The sequence below is a fragment of the Eucalyptus grandis genome, chromosome 1, assembly GCF_016545825.1.
Source record: "Eucalyptus grandis isolate ANBG69807.140 chromosome 1, ASM1654582v1, whole genome shotgun sequence".
Classification (NCBI taxonomy): domain Eukaryota; kingdom Viridiplantae; phylum Streptophyta; class Magnoliopsida; order Myrtales; family Myrtaceae; genus Eucalyptus; species Eucalyptus grandis.
The window spans coordinates 20180819-20203853 of NC_052612.1; the positions used below are offsets into that span (position 1 = coordinate 20180819).

The 23035-nt window shown below is 36.0% G+C and overlaps 1 protein-coding gene across 1 annotated transcript; it reads left to right on the forward strand.

The window, feature by feature from the left end:
- Window positions 1–319: 319 nt before the first annotated feature.
- On the forward strand, window positions 320–10017 carry LOC104421363 (beta-amyrin 28-monooxygenase). Its single transcript, XM_010033312.3, has 4 exons — window positions 320–890; window positions 2498–2953; window positions 9115–9302; window positions 9550–10017. Exons 1-4 carry the CDS (start codon window positions 407–409, stop codon window positions 9847–9849), a joined length of 1428 nt encoding a protein of 475 aa, XP_010031614.2. The 5' UTR covers window positions 320–406; the 3' UTR covers window positions 9850–10017.
- Window positions 10018–23035: the final 13018 nt, after the last annotated feature.

Here is a 23035-nt window from a genome sequence, read left to right on the forward strand (position 1 = left end):
TCAAATTGCGAAACCTACTTGACTAGGATTCCAACTCTAACGTGGAAGTATTTCAAAATAATTTTCCTTGTTCGGATATCAAACCACTAGTCCTATTTGGATTTGAAATTTCTACTTGGATCTAATTTCATTACTGAGCTCCTATTCAAGGCATATTTAGCCTTATACACAAATTTTATATTCTTAACATACTAAAATAAATGAACTTCAATAATTGTGACATCACAAGGCTTGAAAAATATGAAGGCCGCTTTTGTACGTTATGAAATTAGATGTCCAAAGGCCCAACTTATTCAGCGCCTTCACTCGAATAACATTTCTGCTTAAAACATTGCTCTCTCTCTCTCTCTCTCTTCCTTATTAAACGATCAATTCTCAACCCAAACAAGCAGAACTGTGAAAAGCCATGGAAGTCTTGACCCTGGCCTCTGCCTTAGCTCTCCTCCTCGTCCTCGCCCTTATCAAGCTATTCAGACCCAAAACCAACCACCTGAACCTCCCGCCGGGGAGATTTGGATGGCCAATCATTGGCGAGAGCCTGGAGTTCCTCCGTTCCCAGCTTGAAGGGAGCCCGGAGAAGTTCATCAAGGACCGGATGACCAAGTACAACTCCCCTGTGTTCAAGACCTCGGTGCTCGGGGAGCCGATGGTCATCCTGTGTGGGCCGGCGGGGAACAAGTTCCTGTTCTCAAACGAGGGCAAGAAGGTGGTGCTGTGGTGGCCGAGCTCGGTCCATAAGCTGATAGGGAGGTCCCTCATCACCAAGGCCAGGGATGAGGCGAGGTCGGACAAGAAATTGCTCATGAGCTTCTTCAATCCGGAGGCGCTCATGAGGAGCGTTGGGGTCATCGATGAGATGACGAAGGACCATCTTAGGACTCACTGGGAAGGTTTGTGCTTATTTAATGATCATTAATCATTAATTACACTTGAAATTTGTGTCTTTTGTGATTCTGCGATGCTTTCTGAACTTATCGTTGGGTCTAATAAAACACACATAACTCTCGCAATACGGGTCGACGCTGGTTTGGAAATTGCTCCCCTTTTTAGGTCATCTCTTGCGTCACTTCGACAATTCCAAGGCTGCGTCGCTCTCGCGGGGTCAGTCGGTAGATAAACGATGGGACACCAATTAAAAAAGGAGAAATAATTGGATGAATCCCATTGACCAGGGCGGCAGCTACTGGCATTGGAAAATTATAAGGGTATTAACCCAAATTATAAAAATGAACAATCCTTTAGTGAAAGAAGCACGTGGAGACCACTGACGAATGAAGACAACGACTAAGCGCAATTGGACCCTTTTGGCATAGAAAAAGAACCCACATCCGTGTCTTCTAATTTAAAAATTAGATGAAAGCCCACTATATTTTCACATTTTAAATAACAAATTATTGAGTTGATGAAAATAGTTTCAAGAGAATTAATTGATCAACAATGTGAAAATGGTGAAAGTTGTATATTGACAAAGTAAAAGTTGCTCATTCTCACGATCCACAACGTTATTTTACTCCTCCACCTTTAGTAGTTTTCCATTTGTTTTTATACAAACTTCATTTCCTCTCTTGTACTCACTAAGGTGCTTGAGCTGAATTCTGTGAGGGATACATTATAATAACTTCGAACGTTGTTGGTAAATTTTGTTAATCGACTTATGTCAAATCTAAAGTATAAAAAAAAGTATAACCATACAAAGTTCAACACTTTAACCATCACTCAAGAAAGAACTTGAACCAAAATATTGTATATGACAGGGAGTTAATGGATACTGTACCCTAGAGAGAGACTGCAAATATTTTTCTAAACATCACCACTGAATTGATATTCCTTTAAAACAGAATTTTTTTTATCACCATGCTTATTAAAGTAGTCGAATTTTAGAGGATTCTTGTAATAAAGCAGCTAATCTATAACCTTCTCCGATTTGTACATACACAAAAAAAGAACCAATAATTAATGAAAAGTGAACAAAAATCATGAGGTTCATGGACACGTTAAAGGTCTGTCTTTCCCTTTTCAATAATCTCAGCATTAACGAGTGTGTTTAAAGCTAATCGAGGGGTATCAAAAGCTTTTTGCATTTTAGGACGTGTCTCAATTGGAGAAATGCGCATTTTTAACTATTGGGCAGGAGCCTCTTTCAACTAGGAGCGATTTTCGACTAATCATCAGGCTAAAAGACTAAAACTGAGCGTGCACTAATTTTATTTCGTTCTCGCACCTTTGTCTCATCCATCGTAAACAGTTGTCCCATTCATTAATTTTTTTTTTTTTTAATACAGGTGAAAATGGTTGCTAGGTTAAAACTAACCCGGCAAGTTAATCATCATACATGTTCAATGGAACTTAATATCGACGCAATTCTTGAATCTAATTCGTCTACATAGAAGCATAGAGGATTCTTAAGATTGGCATCTCTCAGCATATGCTTGAGCAATTAAATGTTAACTCATCAAAATCTACAATAATTGCAATATATAAATATGTGTGGGTGAAGGCAAAGATCAGCTGGAGGCCTACTCCACCCTGAAGCGGCACACCTTCGAGCTCGCATGCCGGCTGTTCATGAGCATCACAGACCCGCAGCTTGTCCCGAGGCTAGCCGAGCACTTCCATGTGTTCCTCAGGGGAGTCATTGCCCTCCCCATCAATGTCCCAGGCACAAAGTTTTATCTGGCGAAGAAAGCGGCCGATTCCATCAGGAAGGAGCTCCGGGTGTTGGTCAAGCAGCGCCAGACGGAGCTGGAGAGGAAGACGGCCTCACCTTCGCAAGACGTCATGTCGCACCTGATAGCAAACGAAGAGGAGAACGGGAAGCTCATGCCCGAGGTGGAGATCATAAACAACATGTTGAATCTCCTATTCGCTGGCCATGATACGTCCACTTCGACTCTAATGTTGATCATCAAGTACCTGAGTGAGCTGCCTCATGTACTTGAGAAGGTCATTGCCGGTTAGTCTCCCTTTGTCCTTGTTTTTTCTACTCACCAGTGTGTTGAGCGCGCAGAGTGGCTCTGAAAATAGTTGTTGAGAAAGACACGAAGCTCACTTTAAAAAAACACCCTTCTTTATCAAATGCGCTTTCTATAATGTTAGTTCGGAGAAATTCTCACACACCCACTCTTACAAACACACACACTTGAAATGGGGGTTAAATACACCTGAATGGGAGCAGTTCTTAGCTATTTATAGGCCTAACAAGGTGTAACTATCTACTAAATATTTTTCAAGAAAATGTCTTCCTAGATATTTCTGGAAAATTTCCAGATGTAGCCAATTATTCACCCACATATTTCTACTTAAAATATCTTAGAAGAAAATATTTAGATATTTAAGGAGAAGTCTCGAATACTCTAGAATATTTGGAGAAGAGAGGAGGCCTAACATTTTCTTCGATACTTCCCAGCTACTCTTCTCTAAATGTGGATCTAGCAACCATGGCAAGTTGCTTTCAAAAACTCTTTGAACTTTGCTGCTCAAAGTCCTTTAGTGAAGATACCTGTAACTTGATCACGCGTTTTGGAGTACTCCAACTCTATCTCGCCCAATAATACCTTTTCCTGCAACAATTTATTAGTGTACTTTTACATGCTTGGTTCTTGCATGAAAAAGTGGATTCTTTGCTAGCTTATGGCCGATAGATTATCACAGTATAACCATGTCAAGTAGTCTAGCAACTGACAAAGATCCTCCATGAAATGTACTGGCCATGTACTTTCTCAAGCTATCATTACTACCACTCTATATTCAGCTTCTATTAACACAATGACATATTTGGTTATCTTTAAATACACCATGACACCACTATTGATGCAAGACTAAACACTAAACATTTACCTGATAGTTTATCACCTTGTGTCACGATCCAGCAAAGTCAACATTACAATGCCTTTCTACCTTACACAAGGCTTCGTTTTTATCCAAGAGTCCAATATCAAATATACCCCTTTACATACGTTCTTATTCGTCTGACTGCATCCGAATGAGGATTTCGCGGTCTCCCATGAAATGACTTTCTTATCCCACTGGGAAGGCAGTCTTAGGCCATGTTATCGTCAGGTAATTAAGACTATCCACCAATGGCCTATATGTAGGTGAATCTTCCAATTCTCATCCTGCAACTGCACACAACTTTATATTTTTATAAATATAAGTAGATATCGACTTGTAATCAAGCATTACAAACTTTTGTATGAGATCTTCTCCATACTTCTATTGACATAGAAGCAACCCTATTTTGGTTTCCATGACTTGTCGCAATCCCAGTGAGCTCTCCCAAGTTGAGTGCTCATCTCTTTTGGTCAGGTCTGCTAGTTTCCATGACTTTTCCTCAATTTGTCATCTTTGTTGCTAGCACCATTTCTTCTTTGGCTCTTGAACCCACTTTTATTACTAAAGAAGGCACTTTTGTCATCTCTCACCAAGACCTTAAACATTTGTTTTCATAAAATTCTAAACACAATTAAACGTGTCAAACAAGTAATATAATAATGAGAAAAGAATATCATGCCATAGAGATTGATAACTAACAAACAATTAAATATTAGAAATAGATTGATTCCAAAATTTATCTAACAAATCAAAATAGAATTGAGAATAAATTAAAACTAAAAATCTTAAAAACTAAATTTAAAAACTAAATGCAGTAAATTTTAGATTATTATGCATACAAGAACAATATCAAGCATGTGATAGCAGAATTTCTTAATATATTAACTATCATCTCTCTAGATATAACAAACCTACTCAGTTTATTAATCAACTATATTTTTATATGAATTTAAATAAATATAAGTGCATTAAAGTATATGAATATTTTTGACTTACAATGAATCTTTTAGATCACCTTTTCACTGAAAGTTACACAGATAACGTGGCATATCTCTATCCATATTTAATTCATGGATATATATTAGGAGTAATTGCATATTATCATTGTTCAGTCTCAAAAATGCACATTAGATCATTCAAGTGGTGGTTAGTTGAAGGTGCTAATATGAACACTTAGAGGGGGTGAATAGGTGTGAAAACAGATTTTGCAAAATGCAATGAAAAACTTTACTTTTAATCTAAGTCTGGTTGACTTCAGACTTTGTAGAATGATTCAGACTTTAACAGTTATATCTAAGTGCAGAAATATATGAAAGTAGAGGAGTTCAAGGAAGAAAATAACAACACAAGATTTATAGTGATTTGGTTTATATCAAGCCTACATCCACTCTCTCACACGAACAGCCTTCTGCTAGATTCCACTATGCAATCAACAAGAGATTACAACTTTGAATGCAAACACTTAGTAGTAGATCACACTATCTCACTAAGTCACCATTTTGGTATTTCTCTCACGATCACAAACATTTAAGCTCATGAGAGACAAATGTATGATCGAAGGTCGCTCAGACTTTGGAATTATAAATTCTTACGCTCCGTCTCTTACTTGCTCATCGGTCCTTGATCTCCTTAAATACTCCTCCACTTCCAATCTAGCCATTAGATAGTATCTTAGAGGATCGTCTTCTAATCTACCCATCAGACATATCTGTATCTAGAAGATTTGGTAGCCATTGAGTGATAGAAGTAGAATCCCAAATTGATTATGATCGCTTATATAAACAGAATCTTGATTTCCATAAGTAGAGCTTCTCCATATAAAAAGTTCTTGTCTTCAAGATCCAATGTCAATCAATTAGATTGATTCAATCAAATCAATCTTGATGTAGAATCCAAACCAAATCACTAGCCGTTATATATTTAGGACTTGTGTTACGTTATGTCTCGTTCTGAACAGCTTCGTTTTGAATTTGTTACGTTTTGAACATGTGTCTCATTCTAGATGTAAAATTTGAGAGTCTTCAAACTGAAGTAGAGTCTGAGTGTCTTCAGACTGAAATAGACTTTACAATCTGGACGTAAATCTGAACATATCTTGCTTCTAAATAAATTTAGCTTTAAGGTCTGGATACACTATGAACCAATTCAACTTCAACATAAAGTTTGTTTTCTGGTTCTTCCAAGTATAGACTTTGATAATATCATTTACATGTTCTATCATCTGCATGGTATGTTACTCAACAATTAAACATATTAGTAGCATTTGATTTATTTTATATCTTCAAAACATCATAAGGGATTTCCCTAACACTAGTCACTTAAAAGCATTAAGCATATTCGTATATAATCCACATGAATGAAATCACTTGCACGCATAAAACTATATAATTCATATCATCATGGTCAGACTACATTGTAGCCCTAATAAAATAAAATTAGAATATAGTAGAAGAAGAAACGAACATATAAATCAAACCCAATATCTTGAATCAAAAAATAAGAATTTCGTTACCACTTTTGCCTTCTCTCTAAAATACTTGAAAAACTCTCAAAATAATGAAAAGCAATCTAAAAATAAAAACCTAGGTGGCCCCCAAGCTCTCAACATTCTCTTATTTATAAGATATGACCCTTATTTCCAAGCAATTGCTTAATTTTTGCATAAAATTAGGGAGTAAATCAGAGGATCTTTGATTTGATATCCATCTTCCAATGCTTGCATATAAAATTGGAAACGAAATTAAGAAATCCCAAATTTTTGTCATTCTTTTCCTTATTTTCTCCATATCTCATTATGCTACATAAACAAGAAAATTTAAATAATGAGAATGAAATCCAAATACTTTCTCATAGATATTGCATTATTTGTTATCTAAAATAGGTCAAATAACTTTATTTTTATGGAGTTATCAAACCCCCAAACTTAACATTTTGCTAGTCCTCAGTAAATTTCATATTATTATGCATACAAAAACAATGTCAAGCATGTGATAGCAGAATTTCCTAATTTATTTACTATCATATCTCTAGGTATAACAAACTTACTCAGTTTATTAATTCACTATATCTCTATGTGAATTTAAATAAATATAAGTGCATTAAAATGTATGAATATTTTCGACTTACAATGAATCTTTTGAATTGTCTTATCACCAAAAGTTACGCAAATAACATGGTATATCTCTATCCATGTTTAATTCATTGATATATATTATAAAGAGTAATTGCATATTATCACTTCTCAGTCTCAAACATGCGCATTAAATCATCCAAGTGGTAGCTAGTCACTTAAAAGCATTAAATATAATAATATATAACTCACATGAATGAAATCACTTGCATACATAAAAAGTATATAATATATCATCATGGTCATGCTATATTGTAGCCCTAATACAAAAAAATTAGAATATAGTAGAAGAAGAAACGAAAATATAAATCAAACCCAATATCTTGAATTAAAGAATTTGAATTCTGTCATCACTTTTGTCTTATTTGTAAAAAAATTGAAAAACTCTCATAACAATAAAAAAAAACAATCTGAAAATAAAAACCCAGTTGGCCCCAAGCTCTCAACATTCTCCTATTTATAAGATACATCCACGACCCTTATATCCAAGCAATTGCTTGATTATTACATAAAATTAGAGAGTAAATCAGAAGATCTTTGATTTGATATCCATCTTTCAATGCTTGCATATAAAATTAGGAAACAAAATTAAGGAATCCCCAATTTTTTCCATTCTTTTCCTTATTTTCTCAATATCTCATTATGTAGCATAAACAAGAAAAATTCAAATAATGAAAAGGAAATCCAAATATTTTCTCATAGATATTGCATTATTTGTTACCTAAAATAGGTAAAATAAGTATATTTTTATAGAGTTATCACACCCCCAAACTTAACAGTTTGCTAGTCCTCGAGCAAAAGCAAGATATAATGCACACTCATTATGTTGCATAAATAAGAAAAATTAATAATTAGAAAAAAATTCAAATATTTTCTCATAGATATTGTATTATTTGTTGCCTAAAATAGGTAAAATAGCTCTATTTTTATAGAGTTATCAATTTTTTTGTCTAAAGCCTCATGGTTGACCAATATATTCTCCAACTCAATCAATGTTGTGTCTTTCGCCCATTCACGAGTGACAGTAACAATACCACAATACTCTGGCCACATCATTCTTTTATCCTAGTCTAGGGGATGGCATAAGGAGGATATGATTTTGGAATTTCTACATAAAGGGTTTTAACTTTAGAGAAATATTGACTCACCGTCTTGTCTTGTTGCGATACCAACAGTAGCTCATCTCCAACTCTTGTAGTATGGCATCATCGTCCTAGCTAACAATGCTACTAAATCATTCCATGCCTCCTTCGGCATCTTTGCACTCTCAATGTGTTGTAATAAATCATCTTATGTAATTAAAACAAGGACATGGAGTCAGTCACCTTTATCTTCCACTTCCTCAGTTATTTTTGCATCTGCGGGTGGTGTTTGTGCTGTTGCCATCAACAATATCCTACAATCCTCAACACAATAGGTAAAACAACATGCGGATACTCCAATTATTTTAATTGGAGTTGTCGAACTTCTCGACATTGCTAACCAAACTCGAAATAGCCGCCATCATGACTAGATTATTAGCCCGTCACTATACCAAGTAAGCTTAGTCCCAGACCAATCGATCACAGTCACTGATTGTGCACTGATAGAATTTCGGTGCACTGCAAACCCTTACTGCTTCTCCCATACAGCGGTCGTCGACCACTGTCCTCACTTACCAGAATCCCTGCCACTGGGTTTATGGTCCTCCATCGCCAACTCTAATATAATTTGTTGAGTGCGCAGCGTGACTTCAATACCACTTATGAGAAAGATACAAAGCTCGCTTAAATACACTCTTTTTATTAGAGGCAATTTCTAAAATGTTGATTGGGAGAAGTTCTCTCACACACCCAAACTCTTACAAACACTCGACATGGGAGCCAAGCACACCTAAATGGGAGCACTTTTTGGCTATAGACCTATAAAGGAGATGCAATTACCTCCTACATATTTGCTAAGAAAATATATTCCTAGATTATGTCTAGAGAATTCCTAGATGTAGTTAATTTATTAGCCACATACTTCTACTTAAAATAACTTATAAGGAAATATTTAGATACTTAAGGAGTAGCCTAGAAAAATCTTGAATATTTGCAGAAGAGTGTAACATTTTCTTCACAGTGCAATTTCATTGGCCCACACATATGTACTTTAACATTCACATTCGCTAGAGCAAAGGGAAATCACGGCATCGAAGGCGCGAGGAGAGCTTCTCCAGTGGGAGGATTTGCAGAAGATGAGATACTCATGGAATGTCATCTCAGAAGTGATGAGGATGAGCGCGCCAATATATGGTTCTTTCCGTGAGGCCCTAGTTGATTTCACGTACGAAGGATATACCATTCCCAAAGGCTGGAAGGTAATGCGTTCATTCTTTCTTCGTTAATACATCATACCCCCTTACTTCCTTAGAGTTGATCATGGGACATCTTGGCACACATGGCGTACCCAAAACGGACCGGAAGTGCAATATGGACGAGTTTAGACAATGCCATTTTTGTTTTCGGATAAAGCCTTGCTCAACTAGGCCTGAATAATTATGAAGAAACTTCAGCTAGATATTCATAATGGGCTTACTCGTTTGTTCATTGATCTGTCGTGCATAGTTACACTGGAGTGCATGTGCAACACACACAGACCCAACATACTACCCAAGAACACTGACCTTCGACGAATCGAGATTCGAGGGATCTGGGCCTGCTCCATATTCATTCGTCCCGTTTGGAGGCGGACCGAGGATGTGTTTGGGGCTTGAGTTTGCAAGGGTGGAGCTTCTTGTGTTCTTGCACAATCTGGTCGAGGGATTTCACTGGAGCTTGGTCGACCCCGACGAGAAAATAATTTACGACCCCATGCCTATACCAGTTAAAGGACTTGCCATCCAGCTTCGACCTCGTGACTCTTAGCTTTTTCTTGCTCCTATGGAGATAAAGCCACTTTCATGTTGTACGTAATTATCGATAGCTATTTGCTTGTTTCTTGCTCACTACAAAACCTGAACGCTTGGCATCTGAACTATTAGAAGTCCCTTATGTTTGTGTATCTTACTTGTCTGAGAGCTTTTCTCTGCTTAATTCTGTCCATTAAGTTTGCAATGCTTAGCATAAATTTTATAGAAATTCTGGAAAAAAAAAAAAAAAACAATAACATCAGTCGCACGACAGCTTAATGCTGGGTAAGAATTGCGAGGTCAGCATGAACATGTGGAGGAAGGATGATAGTGTTATGCCTAGATAGATCACCTAGGCGATAGTGCAGAATAAAGTAAATTAAAATGTTATTGCAACAAAACAATGTCTAATGACAAATCATGCTATAATGAGATCTTACCGATGTACAATAAACTATAATAAAATATAAATAAAAGTTTAGGTATAGAGAATTGCACATGACTGAGTTATAGTAGTTTGGCTTTGACAAGCCTATGTCCATTTTTCCACGCTGATAACCGATTGGTTAATTCCAATAGAATGAATTTGTTAGAGATTACAAAGACTGATTACTTCTGACTCAAGTGAATGTAGTCACTCTTTCGATCCGACACTCTAACAACCTCTAAAACAATATATAATTGAGCTCTCAAGAAAGGTGAATGGGTAAGATTGAAGATCACTAAGACTTAGGAATTATAAACTTCAGAATTTTAGCTTGTTCCCTTTCAGCATCTTGACCTTCTTTTATAATCCCCATTGTCCAAGTTGACTGTTGACATAACTTCTGAGGATTGCTCATCCAATCTACCCGTTGGACTTGAATGTTGCCAGGAGATCTGATTGTTTCAAGGTTGCCAAGATTGAAGTCTCTCGTTGATTCTACCACCCATATAGCAGATAGAGTTTTCATAAGAGGAGTGCTTCACTTGGAAAGAATTTTTTGCCTCTCATAGATTGATTTATCCAAATCTTACTATATTCCACCTTGAAGGATTTGATTTGATATACTTTTTTTTTTTTTGGATAACTCTCATATATAAAGCAAGGAATCCACCTAATTACTAATTGTTAGCACAAGGTCTGATCACTATCCTTGTTCTTGTCGAGATTAAATCTTAAAGAATAGGATCTCCATTACATCAGTTTCCACCTAGAAATACTTATCATCAAAATTAAAGAACAATTAAAGAAAGTTTTATTAATCATCAAAATTAATAAGGGAATTTTCTTCAACAATTAGTAGCAGTGAAATTCATTCCCAAGTAATTCTACGCAAAAGGTATGAAAAGTGAATTAAAAAAAAAAATTGATGCATGTTATGCTATGCCCAATTTTAGTGAAGTCAACTGACGAATCCATTTATTTGAAAAAAAAAACTATGTTCAAGAAATCATTTTTCAATTTCTAGTATTTACAGCATGAAAAACCAATCAATCTAACTAGGAACTATTCGTTAGTTCCATGGGCCAATCTATGAATAAGACTGTTTTCCCGAGTGGGTCCATGGAACCAGTCGAAATGTCCCCACTATAGAAGAGGCATGAGACTTGAGAGTAAGGATGAGGTCAAAGGCCGAAGGCAACCGAGAGCAAAAGTGACAAAGGGGGCGACAAGGCCAAAGGCGATCTATAGTGAGGGTGAGAGAGGGATCGACGAGGCAAGAGGCCACTGAGAATGAGAGTGAGAAAGAGAGGCAAGCCCATGAGATGAGTGAGGCGAGAAATGGAGAGAGACAAAGAGGAAATTAGAGTTTTAATATGAAAAGTTAAAACTTTAAAAAAAAATGTATATGCCGGTTTGGTCCAATTGGGTGAGTGGACAATTTCACACCTCGAACTGGGAACTAGATCGGTCCTCAATGGTTCCAGTAAATTGAAATCAGGAATCGGAACAATCCCAATGGGAATCGCCGATTCTAGGCCGATCTAGTCCAGTTCTAAGCGGTTCGGTTAATTTTTGGTTCTTTCATTCACCTCTAACATTTTCCATGAACAAAAAACAACCAACTAAGATTTGGGGAAAACGATTTTCTCTTTTGGTAAGAAAGAAATTACTTTCTCTAAATCTTCAAATAAATGAAAACTAACTATTTTTCTCACAAATGTTTTCCATGAAATATTTTCCTTTGCCATGAAATTTTTAGTGAAACAAACGCATCTGAAATTTCTTATAACTGAAAAAGATTTTCAAGAAATTCAATTTTAGAGATTAATAAACCTTTTGGCAAAATAATTGTCAACGTTATGCTCTTTCATTGAAGAAAAGCGAGTGTATAGAATGGGCAAATAGAACAAATATACATAAAAATATATGTATAATGTTAAAATATATTTCAAGTTTAGATTGGTTGAACATGGCCTAAATTGAATCAGAGTGCACGGACATGATGCGTTATGCAAGGGATGTCACAATTGGAACAGAAACGAAGTAAATTGTGGAAATTTGCAAGGTCCTTTGAGAAGTATTCTACATCCTAAATCAAGAAAAACAAAATACACATTTGGTAGTTAGGATGAAATTCAGGATAGAATAAATATCCTATGTTTGGTGCCTACTCAAAATAAGATAAAATCAAATATAAGGGGGATATAGGTTAGATAAAATCATCCATTGGGAGAGATGGGATAAATGTGGATAAGCTTTCTAATATCCATAATAGAAAAGTTATTTTTCTCGAATAACAAATTTATATTTATATTTCAATATAAATAATATTTGAATTCCAATATAAAAATTCAAAATAACAAAAAAATAGAAATTTATTTTTAATTTAATCTTAATTTCAGTTATATATATATATATATATATATATGTATATTTATACATATTTTATGTGTTTTAGTATTCTAGGTATATTAGTATTTAATATTTAATAAAAATTAATAGAAAATGATGTGAGGGGAAGAAAGAAATAAAAAGAAATTAATTAAAAAAAGATGAAAATAAATAAATAAATAAATAAATATAAAGTAGACAAGAATGTCACTAAAGATTTGTACCATCTTTGTTTGTAGAATGCTTGGTTCATTTACATTGATATGCCGTTTGTACCAAATAATGTACATGATATAATTTGAATATATCTAAATTTATTACTGCAAATAATTGATAGGATATAATAAAATCCCCGAAGTTCATATCATATCCTATCAAGTCATATCTAATTAGAAATTCAAATGACCAAATGTAATTTTTAAGGATTAAAGTCAGTTTCAATACTTCTATGGTGGAGTCAAATTCATATTGGATTCATGTCTCCACATAGATAACGGAATACTTCTCTTTACTCAAATGAGATATAGAGATGAGGTTCCTAATGGCATTCTTATAATGCAAATAATTATTCAAAACCAGTACATGTCCTAAAGGCAAAGATAAACAACAAGTACCTATAGCTAATGAAGCAACTCTTGCTCCATTTGCAAATGTCAAGACTATCTCATTTTGCCTCAACATCCTACTTACTTTCAGATTCAGCAAAGACATATAAATATGTGAAGTTGTAGTAGAATCTAGAACCCATAAGTTGGATTCAAAACCAACCGTAAGGTTAGTTTAATAAGCATAGACACCATACCTTCATAAGGTCGGTTCTTCGGCTTGACCTTCAAGCTCATGAGGTACTTCTTGCAGTTCCTCTTCCAATATCTCTTGACACCACAATAGTGACGGTTCCCTTTTTCAATCGTGGGCTTTTGACGTGTAACAAGCTTTATGGACTTCTTCCATTTCCTTAACTTCAAAGTAATCTTACTCTTTGAAGAAGAAGCCTCTACTACAGCCATTACAGTAGGCCTGGAGTTGTTCATTTCCTTCTTATAAACCACTAGCATGCCGTGTAACTCAGCAAGAGTTTTCTCTATCTTATGCATGTGGAAGTTTTGGACAAATCCAAAGAAGGAATCGGGCAAAGACTAGAATATCAAATCCACATCTAATTCATTATCCATGATAAGATTTAGCATGGATAACTCCTCAATGTGCCAAAACATCTTTAGAACATGATCATTCACCGATGATCCCCTGAGCCATTCTCATACGGTACAACCCCTTAGATATCTCATATCTAGAGATACGATCATTCTCATTGAAAAAATCCTTCAGATGCACGATGATCAAAAGGTGTGTAAGCTTAAAAGAGCCATATATTGACTCAAACAAGTCTCCAGAAGTTGGAACATCCATTTTGATGAGGTGATCAAATCATTTGGTTTCATAAAAAACTCGGGTGAATCTTATGTATACAAAAAGGTCAGTGGGAGCGCAATTGGATTTCTTATTTTGTGTGTGGATGACATACTATTGATCGGAAATGATATGCCTATGATATCATCAATCAAGATATTCTTGTCTTAAAAGTTCTTCATGAAAGATTTAGGAGAGACAACATATATTCTAGGCATTAGGATCTATAGAGATAGATCTAGACGAATGATTGGCCTCTCATAATATACGTATATAGACAAAGTGTTGACATGTTTCAACATGCAACATTCCAAAAGAGGATTATGACATTTTAGGCACGGAATCCATCTTTCCAAGGATATGTGTCCAAATAATCCTGAGGAAAGAGAGCGAATGGCAAAGGTGCCTTATGCATCCGCTATTGGAAGCATAATGTATAATATGCTATGTATAAGACATGATATTGTGCATGCTATAAGCATCACTAGAAGATATCAATCCGATCGAGGTGAAGAATACTGGATAACAATCAAGACTATCCTTAAGTACTTGAGAATGACTAAGGATATGTTCATGATATATGGAGAATGAGACTTTAAAGTTGAAGCGTATACAAATTATGATTTTCAATCAGATCCTAATGACTATAAGTCAACGTCCAAGTTTGTCTTTATATTCAGCGGTGGTGCAGTTAGTTGGAAAAGTTATAGAGCATAACTACTAATTCCAATATTGAAGCAAAGTATGTAGTTGCTTCTAAAGCAGTGAAGGAAGTAGATTGGATGAAGAAGTTCATTTCAGAATTCGGAGTGGTTCCTTGCATTGAAGAGCCGATTGCATTGTTTTGTGACAACAATGGGACAATAGCTCAGGCTAAGGAACTAAGGTCTCACCAAAAATCAAAGCACATTCAAAGGTGCTTCCATCTCATCAGAGAGATCGTTGAGAGATGTGATATCACCTTGCAGAAAATAGCATCAGTGGAAAACGTGGCAGATCCTTTCACTAAAACATTGTCTCAATCTTCTTTTGAAGGACATTTTACCAAGATGGGTTTGAGACATGAGATAGATTGGCTTTAGTACAAGTGGGAGATTGTTAGCTATATGCCCTAAAGCAATCATGTAATAATTACATGTTAAGAATTATTTAATGGCAAATAAGTTTTTTCATTCATCATCCAATTTATATGAATAAAGTCCATAAGATTAGCTGCGACTAAACATATTCTTAAGGTGTTAAGAATATGTGTGACAGGTTTATAGTTATGCTGAATCTTTAAATAGTTCCCGATCAATGGATCATTAAGAGGATATTGATGATCCTATTGAGACGGGTGCATTCTCAAGCTTCACCATGCAGTATTGGATACTTGAGGGGATGATGAGTCACAAGTCATTGGGTATTGTGATATCTGAGCTAGAACATAGATGCTTGTCTTAGACAAGTTCACTGAACGTGACATACATATAACAATCGGCAACATCAAAGCTTTTAGCGGGGTCAATATTTGATCATTCATGCTTTGGTCAAGTGTAAGATCCTTAGACCTGAGGCACGATGCTGACTTGTATGTTGGATGGTTGTGGTTCACAAGAGCGCTTATTGACGCTTCGTCAAACCGTCTCTATACTTGATAGTCATAGTTTGTTCGCATACGAAGGCGCATGCATGCACAATATGGGATATGTCTTCTTGTTATATATATACAAGATTGATGTCCTATGCAATCTACTTGTGGCACGAGAAAGCCAAAAACTAACCGACGAAAGTTATACAAGTTGACGCACTCATTTTTCTTTCAATTAATTGAAAAATTATATCAAAATCTACTCTCTAACATACCTTGGTGCAACTCAATCCTCTACACTCCTCCCTCGTCATCATTGTGGATGAGGAAAAAGGGCAACATCGATGAGCTAGGCTTGAGCCTCAGATGTCAACTCAAGCCTCAGATTTGAGATCCTAGCCCGGAGCCAAGATTGGAGGCTTGAACTTGAGCCAATCCTGTGAATTTAGCTCATAGCCATCATGGCACATTTTCGTCGACGACGGCAACAATGGCCAAAGCACGATGAATTTGAAAGAGAGTGCAAAAAAGATTGATAAAGCTTTTAGTACTCTATGATAGATTCACCTTCAAATCTCCAAAAAAAAAAATACATGTAGGATTAATATCATCAAAAACCTAGTACACCTGTAATAAATTTTACCTCAAACTAATTTTTGACTACTAAAAACCTGAAATTGTTACATTTGTGATAAATTTACATTTTGTCAGTTTTCGTTAAATTAAATTAATGCGATACACCCAAGATAAACAAAGCATAAATCCCAAACTGATACACCAATCAACTAACACGTATTATTCAACTCAATAATTTAACAATAAAATTTAACAAAAATTAACATATGGTAAATTTATTATGTGTGTACCAATTTAGGGTTTGTAGCAACCTTTTCTCGTGGTGCACCACCTAAAAGTTCGATTAATGGATTATTAAATCTAAACTTAACTCCAACTCTCCCAAGTCCATACCATTAAGAAGTCAACACTAATTAGTTCATAGTGGGTTGATTAGAAACACAAAGAAAATGTCGAGAGAAAATACTTTACTCTTACGAACTACAGATTTTGGATACAATGATTTAGTTACATTAGATTTCTCCAATACCCCTTCGGTAACATTCTTATATTAAAAAAAAAAAAAAATTAGCAAGCAGCTTCACTTCTTAATATAGGAGGTGACAACACGAGTGTGCAAACTACCAATTTAACAAATAATAAAACAACAAATAAATTGCAAGATTTACTTCATAGTAACAAAAACATTTGAAACGTAAGCTCAGAAATCACATCAATAATTCTAAATATGATTTTTCAATTAATATGCCATCACTCAATTTTGGGGGTTTTCCCTTATTTAATGAGATCTAATCTACATGCAATACAATTATCCTAAGTGCAATGATGTCCAAAATAGTTATGCTAAAATAACATGCAATATGCAACCTAACACGCAAGCTATTTGTCACGTGACATTAATCAAATGACCTAATTCTCATGACAGGAAATTATTAATGCAACTATTCTAATATATCATACATTTTAATTTAACTGTAACTACTAGATGACATGGAATTGATGAACTATTCTTTCGTGACACGTGCATGATTTTTTTTTTACTTTTCATTTTAATTAAAATTCGGAATTAAAAATACCTATTATTTAAAAATGCAATCTAAATCAAGAAAAGGAAATCTAAATTATCGTAAGCAATGCTTTTTTATTTTTTTATTTTTTATTTTAAAATTCGGATTAAATAATTACCTAATTTAAACATGCAATCGAATCTAAAACAAGCACACAAAAATCAAATCAAATCCTATCATATCTATTTATTTTTTTTTTTTTGGGTTTTCTTTATATGGAAACAATCAAATAATAGATATATATTCAATTAAATAATACAATCCACAAAGGTTATCTTATTTAAATTTGGAAATGAAATAAACCAATGATCATATCTAAGTGGTTATGGATATTAATGGAAGGTCATCTACTAGATTTGAAAATGGGTAAATTAACGACCATATCCAAATGATTATTGATAGGATGAAGGATTTTCCGTACAACCTAGTATCGTATCTTATAGTTAAAGATTAGATGTCCTTCCAAGAGCGTTGTTAAGTTAGGAAAGTTCCATAACTTTGGGTGGTATTCTTAGATGTTGTAGATATACATTATCTAATAAAATATCTAACAGACTATAGCAAATCACTCAAGTAGGCAATAAAATATTGATAAGAATCTTACCTAGTTTGAAGATTTGCTTTCCAAATTTTAATGCAATGCAATCTGACTAGATTGTAACAATCGGACTAGATTGTAACTAGCCCCATGATAGTGAACGGCAACAGACGGCAAGCAATTGTAGGCGATGACGACCAAATCATCAACAAAATAGAAACCTCACCAGATCGGCTCAGTCCATGGACGAGCTCAACGGCGGGGCAGATGAATGTCAATATCTATAAAAGATTTGAGGAATTTTGGAATGAGAATTATGTTCTTCATTGCCACATAAACACAATATATATACAAGAAGATACAGCTATCAAACAAACTCTTAATTAGGCTAAACTACCAAAAATACAAGGACCACACAATTAAAAAAAAAGAAGAAGATATGCACACAAAATTTCCTAAGTAAACAACCTAAATAAAAGGCCTAAATAAAAACAGATCACGGCTGCCTTTCCAATATATTTGCCTTTTCCATACCCCCTCAAGTCAGAGCGTGGAGATCTCGAATGCCTAACTTGCGAAGAAGAAAGTTAAATTGATCCTTTCCCAACGCCTTTGTGAAGATAGCAGCTGGCTGCATTGAACTGCATATGTAATTTGTTTGAATGTTACCATTAAGTATCTCATTACGAATAAAATGACAATCCACTTCAATATGCTTGGTACACTCATGTTAAATAGGATTGGTGGCTATATGTAAAGTCGTCTGACTATTGCAATATAGGTGCATAGGTTGAGAATGTGCCACACCAAGAGAATCCAATAATCCTTTCAACCACTTAAGTTCACAGATTGTAGTACTCATAGACCTATATTCAGCTTCAACAAATGAGCGAGACGCTGTCTATTGCTTCTTAGTCTTCCACGAGATAGGTGATTCTCCCAAAAGAACAAAGTAACCAGTCAAAGATCTCTCGTCAAAGGACAACTAGCCCAGTCAGAATCACAATAAGCAGACAATTTGAGGTCACAATTGGCATGCAACATAATACCTCGACCTGGATTTCCTTTCAAATAACGTAGAACTCTCACAACTGCCTCCCAATGAGCTTTATTTTGCCGCTGCATGAACTGTGCAAGAATATGCACACCATAAGACAATTCAGGTCGAGTTATTATTAGATAAATAAGCCAACCCACCGAGCGCCTATACTGAGCAAGGTTGTCTACATCATTGCTCACAGTAACGGCTAGCTTGTGATTTTGTTTAAGAGGAGTTTTAACCGGCTTGGAATCCAGCAATCCGACCTCAGAAATCATATCCAACGCGTACTTACATTGACACAAGAAAATACCATCTAAGTTTCTCGCCACTTTAATCCCCAAGAAAATTTCAGCTTCCCCAAGTCTTCCATATGAAAACAATGACTCAGATAAGTCTTGAACTTTTGCACAACGGAAATATCATTACCTGAGATAATGAGATCATCAACATAAATAAGCACATTCAATTGAGCAATCCCAACTCGAAAAGTGAACAAGGAGTAATCTGAATATGATTGCTGAAATCCATAAGCTTTCAGAGATGTAGCCAATTTCACAAACCAACATCTAGGTGCTTGCCGTAAACCATATAGAGATTTCTGAATTCTACATACCGTCCCTGATGATTGAGAGGCAAATCCAAGCAGCGTCTTCATGTAAACCTATTCCTCTAAATCGCCATGTAAGAAAGCATTTTGAACATTCATCTGATGAAGTTCCCAATTCTTTGTAGCTACAACAATAAGAAAGGTGCGTACAATGCACATTTTTGACGTAGGAGCAAAAGTCTCCTGATAATCTATGCCTTCAACTTGATTATTTCCTAGTATCACCAACCGCGTCTTGTATTGTTCAACACTTCCATCAGAATTGTACTTAATTTTATACACCCACTTGCTCCCAATTGCTTTCTTCCCAAGTAGCAAATTTTCAATTGTCCATGTGCATATCTTGTAAAGCCTGTATTTCTTTACTCATGGCCTCTCTCCACCGTTCATCTTTAATTGCTTATGCATAAGAGTTTGGTTCATGTCCTGCAGTAATTGCTGCCAAGAAACACTGGTGTTGCATAGAAAATTTTTCATAACTCACATAATTTGCTATAGAATAAGGCGTACCTAAGGAATCGGGTTGGGTTGATGAGCATGTCGAGGGGCTTATTCTGATGGCATTTGTCACATAATCTTTCAAATGAACTAACGGTTGCTTGACCCTTTGTCCCCTGCCTAGCTGCTCTTCGATGACTTCACTTCTTTCCATGTCCTCATTGTTTGGGTGAATCGATTCCTCCATTTCATGATTCACCTCGTTTTCTCTATCTATACTTTCGGCGTGCTCCTCTCTAAAGTCACTTTTTAAATCATCAACTTCATCACCCAACTCCATAACTCTATTTTTAATGAGTTCATCTGTTTTCTCATCAACATCATGTCCCTCTCAGTTGCAATTAGAACAAAACGGGATTTTATCTTTATCTCCCCTTGAATTTTGATCACCTGCCCGGATTGCAAAACTCATGGGATTGCCTCTTTCATCCTTGGTTCATGTCATAGTTCGCACTCGCTCTTACTGAACAACCATAGCATAGACATGATTTAGATTAGGCAAAGGTTCAGCGCTCAAAACATTAGCGTGCATTGTTCCATATCCTTCTTCATCTAAGCCCATCAAAAACTAATGAACTCTCTCTCTTCTTCACGTTTTTTTTTTCCAATTCAATGGTAAAATTGCATCTGCAACCTGTACAAACACACACTGGTATCTTATCATAGTTATTTATTTCATTCCACAAGATTTTGAGTCTACCAAAATAGGACACGATGGGTTGACCATCCTGCCTACAATTGGCCAAATTCGATCTCAATTGCGGCATCCGTGGACCATTCCCAATTGAGAATCTCTGTTTGATATCCTCCCATAGATCTTTCATGTTCTTCATGTAAGAGATAGTCGAGCAAAGTGTCGGTTCAATGGTATTAAACACCCAAGAAACCAACATGGAATTAATCAGCCACCAATCTTCAAGTTCCAGTGAATCATCTGCTGGTTGCTTGATAGATCCATCAATAAAATCATATTTCTTCTTGGCTCTTAATGCAGTCCGCATAGCTCGCGCCCATTCTTCATAATTCTCGCCCTCCAACTGAACTTGGGTAATTAGGTTACCCGGGTAGTCATTCGAATTCAGTGTGTAAGAGCTAGAGGTTTTTTTGTCCGTTCCAAAACTCTCCTCACCTTTTTCTTCATCAGCCACGACTCTGATACCATGTAAAAGAACCGAGGAATTTTAGAATAAAAATTATGTCCTTCACTGACTCAGAAACGCAACATATAAAAGAATATACAGCTATCAAACAAACTCCTAATTAGGCTAAACTACCAAAAATACTAGGACCACACAATAAAAATATATATATATATATACACACAAAACTTCCTAAGTAAACGGCCTAAATAAAAACAAATCACAATTGGCTTTCCAATATATTTGCCTTTCCAATAATAATATCAACAAACAACTCGGGTGTAGCTTCAGCAACAAGAATAGCAACAGGTCGACGTCTAGGAAGGTAGCAGCTTTGGTTGTCGTTGGCAGAAATTGTAGGGGCATCGCGACTGGGGACGGCGAACTCAGGTAGCAGTAGCTTGTCGTCGGTGTAGGGCACGACCCAATCAACAGCTTAGCAGGTAGCCCAGGGAGTGGTGATCGTCAAGGAGCAGTGAGGACATCATGGGGAGCTGCGGCTTAAATATTCGGCTTGATCGACCAGGGCGGCTGCAGTCGCGTCAACGGGCTTGGGATGACTCAAAACAGTAGCGAGCATCGTTGGGGAGGAGCAGCACTGTTGTCGACTTGGGATAGCGGCAGCAAATGCGATGACATCTCGGCTTGGCGTGTCCTCGAGACTCAGGGCTCGGGACGCGCGCGATGTGAAGAGGCAACACGATTGTTTCATGTTGTTGGGCTCAAAGGCCTCATGGGGCAGCAATAGACGGTGGCGTTGACGACAGCGGCGCAACGGAGGTCTCGCGGGGGGTTCTCCATGACTTGGCCAAGAGAGGACTCCTTCCTCTCTTTTCTCTTTAGCGTGTCTCCCTATCTGCTCTAAGATTATAATGGCCAACCTCGAGTTATGAGGCATAAACATGTATTTATAGCAAAAACCTAGGTTTAATCTTGATTACGGGGGCTTGAGCTTCTGCCTTTTATTTGATGAATTTCATATCCTAAGGGCAGTCACTAATTAAATTCTTAACAGGCTGAATTAAGCTCAAATTAGGCCAATTAAGGCCTTCTTCTCTATGAATTTCAGCCACCTAGCCCCCCCAATGCAAGCCAAATTATGGGCCCCTTGTGGGCCCAATTCGTCCAATTCATCAAATTTTAAGCTCAAAATTGTTTATTGCCGGTCCAATTCTTGCAACTAATAAAAATATAAACTAAATAATAAATTATCTTAAAACTATATACCTTACAATCTAATTTAAATATTTTTATTTGGAGGTCAAAAATTAATTTTTAATTTTTTTATATAATAAATAAATTATTGAATTTTCAAAATTTAGGTGGGAATATGATTTTTGAATAGATTTATCGCGTGTTTTTTTGAATTTTTCTATTCTGTATCATGCTAGTTCAAAGTACGCGAAGGGTCAGATTATAGATGCGGGTCACCTATTTCTCCAAGCAGTGGATCGGAGAAAGTCAACAACTTCGGCAGCGCCACAATAAATGGAAAACTAGGCGAGTCCTCCTGAGGGACCCCCACGATTGCGATGTTCACCGTCAAATCTGGTCCCCTCATCTTCACTCCGAGTCAAATCGGTCCCCCTTTCCCCGAAGACTCCCCTCAGTCCTTTTTCGTCTCATTCAAAATCCCTCCCTCACGCGCGTACGATCCCGACCTTTAAGCTCGTTTTTGCCGGCAATTAACATGAAAGAAATTGCGGACAAAGAAAGTATACACGAGGAATTCAAGGACTTTTCTTGTGTTAAAAAAAATAAAAAGAAAAAAATCACCAAAAATTCTAAATTATATCCATTATTATACGTGTATTCTAAAAAAAAATTGGGATATAAAGAATCCTAAATTCGTACATATATGATGTATTTATCCTCCGTTAAAGTTAAAGTTCTATATAAATCTGTCTACATAGATGTTTGATAGCAAACAGTATTTG

Excerpts from the sequence above, each read along its gene's own strand:
- LOC104421363 (XM_010033312.3), top strand. The coding sequence starts at position 407 with ATGGAAGTCTTGACCCTGGCCTCTGCCTTAGCTCTCCTCCTCGTCCTC. Across the intron at positions 891-2,497 it reads TCTTAGGACTCACTGGGAAG|GCAAAGATCAGCTGGAGGCC; the intron begins GTTTGTGCTTAT and ends GTGTGGGTGAAG. Across the intron at positions 9,303-9,549 it reads CCATTCCCAAAGGCTGGAAG|TTACACTGGAGTGCATGTGC; the intron begins GTAATGCGTTCA and ends TGTCGTGCATAG.